The 12,375-nt window shown below is 41.5% G+C and overlaps 1 protein-coding gene across 1 annotated transcript in view; it reads right to left on the reverse strand.

Moving 5' to 3' along the window:
- The window catches only part of AVL9 (AVL9 cell migration associated), a 41,742-nt gene extending 29,390 nt beyond the window's left edge, over nucleotides 1-12,352 (reverse strand). The window contains exon 1 of the mRNA XM_032105503.1: nucleotides 12,192-12,352. Within this exon, the coding sequence (XP_031961394.1) occupies nucleotides 12,192-12,257 (66 nt within the window). The 5' untranslated portion in view covers nucleotides 12,258-12,352. The remainder of the gene's footprint in view (nucleotides 1-12,191) is intronic.
- Nucleotides 12,353-12,375: the final 23 nt, after the last annotated feature.

Genomic DNA, 12,375 nt, shown 5'->3' on the forward strand with positions numbered 1-12,375 from the left:
ATCCCTCCTCCAACTTAACAGTTCCCAGCAATGAGAAAGTTTGACTTTTTGATATTAAATAAGCAGTCACTGCAGGTGGGATTCATGTCAGCTGACTGTGTCAAAAAGCAAGATGTCCGAGGCAGTTTTCCTAAGCATTCGGCATAGTCAGAGAAAACAGACACACCTGCAGAGGATGATTCATCTGATCTGTTTCTTTTCACCACCTCTGAAGAGAGCTAGCTCTAAGCCTAACTTGTAGATGACTGACTTAACACAGATGAAACTCACCCTAACTGTTCCCCACCCTCTAGATGTTCTGTTTCATTTCTCCAGCTTAATTTGCAGACTTGCATCAATTGCAGTTAGGAATCCTTTGTACGGAAAGAGACCATTATTTCAAAACCAAAGTATTATAAGAATATTGAGCAGCCTTAAAAAAATGGCTAAAACCTCACAGTTCTTGCAAATTATGAAACCGAGCAGTGCACATGGATAAAGGTGGTAATAATGGGGTAAATAGAATCTCAGTTCTATCACTTCTGAATTTTCAAACAACTGGAGTCTCAGCAAAAACCTCTTCCCAGCCTGGATGTGCAAACTACAGTGTACTGCTCCTAGGGAGGGCAACTTAAAAAGTTGTTTTCTTATCATTTTCCACCTTAAAACCAAAACAAGCCATGACAGGGGGAAGAGATGGGACTACTGAAGAGACCTGTCTCACATCTCCTTTTCACCCTCTTCACAGAATGAAGAAAGAGGAGCTCATTTTTAACTTAAATATAATGGCTTTTTATGTAAATTCATCCATATATGCATGTACATGCATAAACATGTACTTAAATGTCCCTGTATGTCATTAATATATGTATCATTACAAAAATGCCCACAAATATGAGAAATAAAATCTTTTCATAAAGCTCAGTAGTCAACAGGAACAAAGAAATACACACATTTTCAGAGCGGAGTGAAAATTTTACAGGTTCCTGTCTCCTCAGTTGAATTAAAGAAGATTCCTCAACAAAATGAAATTAAAATTCAAAGCTGAACTCCTGGGAGACTTCAAAATAAACTACATAAAACATGAATTAGTATCTCCATGTATTTCTTACTCTTTCAAATGTCAGGGATATTCATTCCAGCTGGAAATACTGCTCACGCCTGTCAAGGGGTTTTGATGGCAATGCTTTTTTCCTGTTCAGACTGTCATGTTCTGCAAGCAATAGGTCCTGAGGGATTTCAGAATTAAAAACAATACAGAATATTGTCTTGAGATTTAGGGGAGAAATTATTTACTGTGCTCTTCACTACACAAAATACTTCAACTCTTGTGAGTTATCAAGTTAAAATATATTTTAAAAAAACTACTTAAACAGAAGTACAACAATTTCTGGAACTAACATTTTTGATTTTTCTGGGATTCTGCAGCAATAACTAACCTTTAATATGCAATTTGTATCAAATCTAACAGTAAGGATGCAAAGCACCAATGAATACACAATTCTAGTTGTGGGGGAAAAAAAATCCAGGCAATCTGTTTTTGTTCCTTGTCTTTAAAGGCACTTCCTAGCCAGAATAAATTTACTACACATTCATTAAGTCACAGTAAGAAAACATAAGAGCAGGCAAGGAAAAATGCATTTCAGTTCCTACATCTAAAAATTAACATGACAGTTTTTCTTTAAGAAAAATGCATTGATAGTATCTTCTACTAAATTACAAGTACACAATCAGAAGAGAGGATAAAAAAGGACACTGATAAAAGAGGGATTTCCAAATGTACATGCATGTCCACCTAAACTATCGCACTCGGACATTAGACAGGTAGTTGGCATTAATTTTACACTCAGGTAAGGTTGTTCTCCTTATCTGTGAAAAGTGCTTAATTGTTAATCAAAGTAAGATCCTCAGTGAACACTAAACAGCGATAATTTAAAATGTGCTGGCAAGTTAGTATAACTTTCCCATCCTTCCCTTGCTTCCCACTTCATCTACTATCACGTTTGAATTACAGTCACAATATAAACTCTCCTCTTTAGTGTAACAGGTATTTTGTAAGATTTCTCTTCAGATTAGATATGAGAAAACATCTGGAGCTGAGGAAGTTTTTTGCATTGGTACAACAGAGACATTATTTAATCTCAAAAAAAATCTCAAATATTTAGAGTGAGTATTATGTTAAAGACCAAGGATGCTTTCAGGAAGTTACAGAATCTAATTTATAGGAAGCAAACCCTAAACAATTGCTTTGATGATCTCTCCCATTGCTTCTACTGCGACAAATAGGTAGGATAACAGCTTGAAATGAAGAAAAGGAGATCAGCAAAACCCACTAATTACATTTCTGTTTAGAAAATCTTTTCCCTTCATAAATCATTACAACACATATAATTTCAAGGATACCAATCCTTCCTCTCTAAGAAAGAAAGGCAGAAATATGCTAAATAGAGTATAACTAAGCAGCAGCAATCAAAAAAAAACCCCAGCAGATGAAAATTAAACCTAAAACTTGATACCTCTTTACAAATAAGTCAGTATTTGTTCTTCACTCAATGTAGGGATTTCTAAGATCAGTTTTCCTGATTTAATAATCCTAGCATAGCCAGACCCAGAGAAGACCAGCACACTAATGACCTTATTTGAATCACCATAACAACAGCAGCACACAGCCAAATGAAAATCTAAGACCAGTTTGTCTTTCAGCACTAAGAACAATTTATTATTCAAATAACAATTGAACATAAATGACAAACTTTCCCGTTTTTTGCATGGCAGAACCAACAGATCAGGATCTGCAAGCTGAAGAGCCCACATGCACAACAATAATGCCTATGCAGTAATATAATGACCTCTAACAGCAGAGTTTTAAATATATATTATACATTTATATAAATACGAATATTTGTAACAACTATGTATAAATGCATACAAAAATATATATGAAGAATACATATGATACATACGTATATAAATATATTTTTAAATATACTATATACGCAAATAGCAACAGCAAAATAAATCCCTGTATTACAAGGAGGCAGAGCGTAGTTGTTTCTATCCTTTCAGCTCCTGAAACTGGTACTTCCTCACATTCCCATATTGCTAAAGCCATAAAGTAGCCACTTACACAAGTTCTAAGGCACCATTTATATGCACAGTATCAACATTCAAGTTTGCTTCAAAAACACTATGTTAATAAAGTTCTGACTCTTACTGAGGCCCTTAAAAGATAAAATAACCTGAAACACAAAGATATTTGCTTCCAAAGTCATGCTAGCATGCATTCTAGACACTCTTTCCCATTATTTAACACTTTATTTTTATTGTTATAGAGTTCAAGCCCTACATAACTCCTGTGCTTTGGAACTTTGGCTCTTACCAGTCTCTTTGAAGAAAGTAAACAACAAAAAAACCCCCCACGCTCCTCCCAGAAAAGGAACTTAATATTACTGCAACCATTCCAGCCAAGGGGACTTGCTAGGGAATTCCGTGCCGTCAAGACAAGATTCGTACCATTACAGAAGGCAAGTTAGAATTCATATAGGAAGAATTCTGGCAAGAGAGAGCAGTTGCCCGCATTAAACAAGCGAGGGCACCCGAATCTCCACCCCTAACAGAGATGTCTGTCCAACGCAGCAGCCAGTGCAGACTGCCGTCAGCAGCAGCCAATTGTTCACCCACAGATCAGCTCTTAATGTCCATCTTGGTGCCCGCACCAAGCTACACCAGCTACAAGGACTGGCATTTCCCCTCTCCAGGGACAGCACCCAGACCACACACGTGAGACTCAGCCTTTCCCCAGCTCCTCTCCACGCCCGGCTTCCCCATAGGAAGGAGCCGGCAACAAGTTGACAAATGATACACTGAATCCACCTTCCCCTGGGAAAATGGAGGACCAGGACAGCAGGCACGCTTCTAAGCACTTTTACTCATCGATCTAGAAATAGCCATGGTGTGTCATTCATCCAGCATCTACTGCTGAACCAACGCGGTCCAAGCGAGCCATCACTCGGTCTTATGAGCCAACAAGCACTCAGAGTCTTAGCCTCGGGACATATGATGGGCCCAGAACTGCTCTTAGTGAATTTGCCCCTCTCTTACAAGTTTCAACATCAGAATTACTCCTGAGAGCCAGCAAATCTGGCTCACTACTACATAAGAGGCTGAGAAGCTGCACACACACAGTAAGATTATGAAGTACAGAACACGCTCTGCTCTCAGTAACCCCAAGGAAGCCGGCAGGAAGCCCCGTGTCCTGCCCCCCAGCATGCTGGGGCAGGCAAGGAACTTCCTTTCACATCCTGTGCCCACAGCTTTCTTTGCTGCTAGAAACAGCATGAAACAGCAGGCTGCCTAGGTGTATTAAGTCAGCACCTCATACAAGCTATGAGATGGATTACCAAAATTAGGCACAGATGACCAAGTAAGGCAATATTAGGACAGGGAACACAAAGTTGAGTCTTGCAAGTTTCAATTTACTCCAGCTGGAGTGACCTCTGTTCAGTGATTTTACAGCTTTGAACCTCCCTCTACTCTATATGTATGCAAATTATGTTGCCAGGAGCCCGAGTCATTATTTGAACACATTCTGAAACAGGTAAATGAAAGGTGCAACGGAAGTACAGAAATACATGTTTTATTGATTTAGCATTCATTCATTTATTCAAGAGAAAGGCCAAGATTCCTGGCACAGGATATTTAAATAACTACTCAGATGTTATGACACATACAAAGAACAGACAAATCATAAGATGAAAGCTAACTATGATGACCATGGGAAGCATTACATAACTGCAAATGGATATTTAGGAACCTTCTCTCAACTTGCACATCAGGGCAACTATAGAAAAAATATCCAGTATGGAATCCTTCCTTCAGTATGGAATACTTTACTTCCCGGGCAGGACTTCACAGAAGTGACTGCAAGATTATCGAAGTACGGGGCTCTTTGAAAAACTAAACAAAGAAACAAAACAAAGAAACAAACAACTCAACCATACCCCGAAGTTTTTCTTGAACAATGAGAACTAAATACAATGTAAGTGGATTAAACAGACATGCAGAAAATGGAACTCATCATTAACTCTACATAAGAGATCAGAATCTGCAGTATTGTTTACAGAAGTACATGTGTACTCAGCAATTCATTGTGTATTTAAAATTACTAGCACCCCATGCCAATTAGAGTAGCCTTACAAATAAAAGCTAAAAGCTTCTTTAAAAGTTACAACCTGTTGAGCATAAAATCCACATATTTTAGACAAAAGACTAATCTTTCATACTTGATGTATGCTATGATTAACTTTATTAGAAGATTTCATGCTCACAATAGTCCTTTAAAGTGCTTTTATATTATTCAAGCAGGGAACAAAACCAAAGGAACTGTGCTAATGTTTACAGGTTATCATCAACAGAAACAAAGCACTTCAGCTTGATTCCAGTCTAGTTCCTTTTCAACTTATTTTTATTACTGTTGTTCCATTAACAAGATCTTGTTCAATCACTAGATGAGCTTACCTATTGCATAATACCTGCCTACTGTGCTCCCCCAAAACAAAGACACAAGGAATTTAAAGACAACAAAGCATACACTTCACTCGCATGTTTAAGAGCATCAAGCACATCTAAGAGGATCACAGCAACTACAGGAATGACAAAGATCAAGAAGAGAAAAAAGTAATTCTCCAGTAAAGCAGAATCTTAGAAGAAAGGCAGCAAACAAAACAGGGACTAAGACAGGTTGGAAGTGTTCCCCTGAAACTTCTCACCCATGGAATCTATGGAAGAGAACAACTTCAATATTTCCCTCTTGAAAAAACGTTCTGCAATCAAGAGACCTGGAAACGTAGGCAGTTCTCAAGAGCTGATAAAAAGTGCAGGCTGACCTTGCTCATTCCTTAGACATCTCCTAATTCTGCAAAATCAAGCCTAAGTTGTCAACATTTCTGCTGAAAGACACCTGCTTCCTATGCACAAGTAAAACAGGCCATGTGCACAGACTGCTCAGGCCATGTCAGGTGCTGATTTCTGCAGATCACAACAAGCACCATCTTCCAGAGTTCCAGTATTTGAAGCCCTCAAATGATGAAGATCACATACACAATTCAGGAAGGGAAGAATTAAAGGGCATTCTTCCCTCTCAAAGACTGTATTCAGGCCCTTCTCTTAAACTGGTTATCAGCCGTTTCACTCCTGATCTTAGGTTTCCTTTTCACGCCAGAAAGAAAACCCCTGGTCAGGCAAAAGAGGGGGATTGGTCTTCAAGCACAGTCCACACAAAAACAGTCTCACACAGACAAGCACTCAGACTCTACTGTGAGAAAGCAGGCATCACATTTACATTATAAAGTTCACTACCTTGGAGATCCTTATGGCAAACTTTGGGATTCCATGGAAATATGTCTTTTGGTATTTACAGTAATCCACTCCCATCTCTGTGGGAGTTTGAAATGTCATCCTCCACAGAAGTACAGAGAAGTGGGTCAAGATACACTGCCATCATTTCACAGATCAAACAAAGGGAAACAAAATTGATCCGCAGTGTGAGCATTCCAGGACGCACTTCCTCACCTTCCCTACCACTCACAATTTGATTTTTTTTCCACAACACAGTAAGAAATGCATATGTTAAAGAGAGCCAAGAGTAACGTGGAATACTTTTAAGCTCTTTAGAGGATACATGAGACAATGGTCACCTGCTGCACCAGGTCAGCAGTGATGTGCACAACTGCTCAGGACACCAAGTGCAGAAAAGCTGGGCCTTGCCCCAGATGAAGTGAATTCTGTGCGGCCTCACTGGTGGTGACCCAGGGCCCAAGTTCACTCAGATGTGATTATCTTAGAAGCCTTGCAGCATCAGGAGAAGGTGGGGATTGTTGTGGCAGGTCAGGCGTTGCATGACCAAAAGGACCATGCACTTTGTCAGCAACCAGCCAGGGGGTTTACAGGGACTTGTCCCTAGCTCTCCTACCCGCAAGTTTTTCCAGCTTTCCGTCCTCTCCTTTATAAATACATCAGTTCTCATTTTAACTCTGCCTTCAAAATGAATTATTTCTAGAGTACTTGTGATATTTTAAGCCTTCCTACACCCTCAGAGACTATTATCTCTCTGCTTCCCAATGCAAATAAAGCTTGGAGACAGAGCTCAAGCGACGGTCACAGCACACGTAATCATTACTGGAGAACTGCACCTCAGGACTTTCAGTCTTATACCTTCACTATAAAGTAAAGGTCTTCCTCCGTATTTTCAACGCAACTTGCATCCACTAGTCAAGGTCTGTTCGGGTTACATATTTGCCAGAGACTTCTTTTATAGGGTAGGTAAGGACCTTCCACACCAGTTAATGCTTTCAAAACTTAAAGTGTTGTAAGGCAAATTAAGTGCTTTATCACTCACTTGTATTGAGAGAAAGTGTTTCATGATTCTGAAAAAAAGCTTTCCCCTTTTTTGCTCTGAAATCACTAGTCACTCACTACTACAGTTCCTCAAAACTACTGAGGAATGTGTTATCAGCTGCTCCAGAAGAAAGGCACAAATGGCCCTGAAGTCCAAGTCTTACCACCCTACACTGAAGCAGATCAACAGAACCTGATGCAGTAGGTAATGAGTTGAGTAGCTACAGACACTCCAAAACACATCAGACCATTTCTGCGGCAGATTTCCCTTACTGCCACTTTGTGCCCCAATGCTTTTGGGCCTTGAATTCTGCAGAGCCTGAGAAGTGTGTGGAACTCCTACTGCACCAAAATTGTGGGTGTTACATTAATGGGAAAGAGTTTGAGCTACTACACTGTGTTTGCTGTTACTTTTTCCTGAGGCCATTCCTCCTATCCATAGCAAAGAGGGATCAAAAAAGGAATTTTTAATGTTTGTCATTTCATTTCAGATGCATGAAAATCATGATTGATTGCATACGGCCCATGATTTCTGCCCACTGTGGGACATTTACTATTTAATGACTCACTGAGCAGGGTTCCCATAATAAGTCAGCCAGCACGTACAAAGCCAAGAAACCAGTCACCATGCCTGCTTCCTGCCAATTGTCATTCCCTTCCTTAATGGGCCTGTTGAAAGTGTGTCAAATACTAGGTAGACCTAGTAGTTTGCAGCCAAGTTTCTCCTCCCATTCTCTGGACACTGCCATAACTACCTCTAATCCTTAGCAAAAAGAGACAGCAACCAGCACTTCTTGCGTATCTCCTTGGATTCACAGTTCAACTCAGTAACTAAGGGGCCTAGAGAAACAGGATGGCAATCTGCTCATGTAGACAAACAAAGGCCTGCAGGTTCTCCAAAAGTTTACTCCCTACTTGCTAGAGAAAACTCCTCTCAGTGTGTCCACAATTTTTAGTGCTTTAGTTTTCAGATAACACAATGCCTTCATGATAGCGAGCAGCAACTCCCAAGCTTCTAACAATTGCCTGGGAAACTGGATCCCCAGACTAAGCTATGTACATATGGCAAAACTTCACTTTTTTCTTATATTCCAGCAAAAGGACCCCCAGTCAAATAGTCAGCTCTTGGAAGGAGCATGAGGAACAATTGTGGCACTCATATTCCCAATCCAAAGGCACATAGAAAGAGATTCTCTGACTCTCCTTCTCTTTCAAAAATAAATGCATATGGATTGTTTTTCAAGTCTGTGAAAGAAAAAGATATTTCTATACCTTTCCAAACTGCACATCAAAGTCTTTTGCATGTTACACATTTCTTATCCTATAAGTTAACCAACAGGAAGAGCTGTACATTTCAAGGGATGAAGCTTCAGAAGCAATGGCAGCTAATGAAAGAACCTTGCATCAAGAAATCCATAGAAAATCCTAACTCCACATGCATTTCCTAGTAAGACTACAGAAAAAGGTGGGAACAGAAACTGAAAGGAGCCTTCTCAGGCAAACCACGTTGATTCCTGTTAGGACAGGCAGCCTACATCTATGATCTCTCAAGCTTTCCAACTTCACTCTGAATGACGTCTGCTTGAGCACTGCTTTTGGACCTTTGCTTTTCCACGTGTCAGTTTCAGGTATGCAGCACATCCTCAGTTCATATTCACTGGTTCTTGTACCAACACTCACTTAGATTAAATGGCTGTTTTTTCCTCCTCATTTTTAACTTTCCAACAGTGTCTTGGAATATAACTACATGTAATGCAGCATTTCAATGAATACCTCAAAGGCCACTATAGATACTTTAAAGGTCATTGAGGGCAGCCCTGCAGAGAAGGATTTGGAGGCGATGGTTGATGAAAAACTCAACACGAGCCGGCAATATGCACTTGCAGCCCAGAAAGCCAACCACATCGTGGGCTGCATCAAAAGGAATGTGGCCAGCAGGTCAAGAGAGGTGATTCACCCTCACTGGTCTTCTCCTTGTGCCCATGTATCTGTCCTCTGCAGCTGTCCACCTGGCAAACAGAACCTGTGAAACAACTACCTCAAAAGAAACCCACCAAAACAAGGCTTGCTTTTTGGTCACATCAGTTCCCCATTTCAGCTTACCACACAACTGCCTCTGCTTTCCAGTAGTGAAGAGGCAGGAGAGAAAAAGGGAAGAACATCCCTGTACTTACAGAGGTGAATACAGCCTCAAAGTCTACTTTGTTAGCCTGTTTAGGGAAGCTCTTCTAACATTCTCCTTGAATACAGACTGCCCAGGAACTATCTCATCCAATTCTGGAAGAGAGAATCTGAATCCCTTTTTCTGAAAAGTGGATCAGAATTTATATGCATCGATAAACATCACATGATAGTTTTACATTCATTGTCATTCTTGTCCTCAAATCACAGTGCTTTGGTGACTTAGCCTTGATCACATGCAGTCTCATTTCTCTTCCAGACATTTCCTCGTGTCAATTCCCAAGCTTATAGTCATTATTCATTCCTATTGCACAACTTCATAATGCACCCCATTTCTATAAATCCAGCATTCCTTGTTGTCCAGCTCTTGCATGACTTTCCAGTTTTCCTTAGAAACACTGATTCCTCAAGTTTGCTTATCATAGTTCAATTTTATGGTGTAAACAATACCAGCACCACTTTCAATCTCGAGAAACACTTCTTGCAAGTACCTTTCAAACCAACAGTTCCTCTTCTGACTCAAACCTGATTCTGCTTCCTCTCCTTCATGCTACTCTTTAGCCAAGTACCAGCTCTTGCACTAATTCTCCTGTATCTCTACCTTAAAAATAAGCGTGATCCATTATCAAGTTCCCAGCAGACTAGAGCTACTCCATTTCTTTCACAGAGAAAAGAATTCAATCACTTATTCTTATAAAAGATGCAGGTCAGTCAGGCATGATCTATCTTTAGCGAATGCACATAGGACTCAGTCTACTTAGTTTCATGTTGTTAATTAATTCTTCCCTTCAAAAATTCTCTAGAGTCTTGCATACGACTGATGTCAAACTCATTAGGCTATAGCTGTGTAGCTCCTCGCCTCCAGTTCTTTCAGGAAACGTTTTCCATAGTTCAGTAAAAAATATGCTAAGTCAGAGGTAGGACACATTTAAAATTAGATTTCTGTTTAGCTTTCCCTTGGGCAGCCTTGCTGGTTGTGGTTCTACTGACTGTCATTCTATTCCTGCAGTTCTTCTCCCTGTGACTCAGCTACCCTGTCCCCTTCCCAAACTGCCTTCCTCTCCAGCTCCTCCAGGTCATTTCTTGAGATAAAGAAAGCTTCAGTTCAGAGGTATCTGACCTAATTTTTGACAACACCTCAAAATGTACTTCTACAAGCATTTTACTGGCAACAAAATAAAATTCACTGCTACTAATTTATAGTTTGGGGGTTTGTTTGGGTTTTTTGTTATTTTTTTCCTTGCATCAACACTGCTTAATGTACAAGAAAATAAATACACACTCCAGAAGAAGAGAAGAAACAAAAGCCTAGGTCTTTTCCAAGAGGCCAACAACAAGGAGAGGGCAAAAATATGCTCCTCCTCCTACAGATACCCAACTAAGGCTCACCTTTTAACAGTGTTTGACAAGAAAGTGCCTGATAAATATCACAAACCTCACAACCCAGATGATCTAACTACCTCACAGGAACTGATCCTGTGAACATCCATATGTGAACAGCCCCCACACACCCTGAGGAGAAAGGATGCATTAGAAAATCATGCACATCTTCCAGAAATTGAGTTATTGCACCTTAGCCTCTGAGGTATTGTGCTTGGATTTTTTGCTGAAGCAATAATTTAATTATTATATAAATATTATATATTATATATATGTATAATAATATATATAATATTAATATATATTATATATATATTAATAAATATTAAATATTATATAAATAATTTAATTTAATACTTGTATGGAATGTATTTATGTCACATCAACTCCTGTATAACAATAACCATAACATCCATTAAGGTCTTGGCTATTTTTATAAAGGCCAAGAACTTACTATGGAAACAGACTCACTGGAAATCCAACATTATGTCTATCTGCTCTTGTCACAGCAAAGCAATTCTGTGGGCAGCCCAGCTGGGCAACCGCATCTCCTGCTTCAAGGGTTAAAAGAGAATTAAAACAATCAGAGCATAAAACAGCTATGAAATACATGACATAAAATCCTTCTACCTTACAGGCTACACGAAGCAGCCAAGCATTTATGAAAGCAGGGAAGAGACAGGCAAAGAAAACTTAAATCCAGGGTGGGCTTGTTACCCTGGGGCAGTTTGGTACAAGATGCACCTGTGAGCACTCACTGCTGGGCCGGCAGGCAGAGAGGAAGGTAGATTAAAACACCATTTGGGTTTTTTTCCTCAGAACTCTGTCTGAACGCATTAAGCACGCACAACTCGAAACAGATACGGTGCCACGGTGTGCGCCGTCGCCCCTCAATCCCAGGAGCTCGCCCCGCCAGCCCTCGCTCCGCCTCGCTCCCGGCGGGAGCGCCGAGGCGGGGCGGGAATGGAGGCAGCTCCATGACCACGAACTGCCCGGGGCGAGCCCAGTCACGGCCCAGCCAGGCATCCCCCAGCCGGCGGGGGCCGCGGCCAAGAGGGGCCTCGCCGGCTCCCAGCCCCTCCTTCACCGCCCCCTGACTGGAGCGAAGCCCCTCGGCCCCGCCGGACGCGCCCCTCCCGCAGCAGCCCCCGCAGCCGGGCAGGCGCCGCTCGGCGCGGGGGAGGGGACCGGGCGAGGGCCGGGAGGAAGCGCAGGAGCGGAGCGGCGGGAGTCGAGGGACACTCGCGCCCCCTCACCTGGCAGCCCTTCTTGTGGTGGAAGCCCACCACCACGATGTGCAGCACCGGGCCCCGCTTCTCCATGGAGCAGCCCGGCGATGGCCGCGCCGGAGGATGCCGCCGTGCCCGGGCTCTCGCTCCGCCCCTCGGGGTCCGGCAGGGACGCAGCCCCGGCAGCCTGCGCTTCCGCACCGCCCGGCCC

Source organism: Corvus moneduloides, chromosome 1, assembly GCF_009650955.1.
Source record: "Corvus moneduloides isolate bCorMon1 chromosome 1, bCorMon1.pri, whole genome shotgun sequence".
Classification (NCBI taxonomy): Eukaryota; Metazoa; Chordata; class Aves; order Passeriformes; family Corvidae; genus Corvus; species Corvus moneduloides.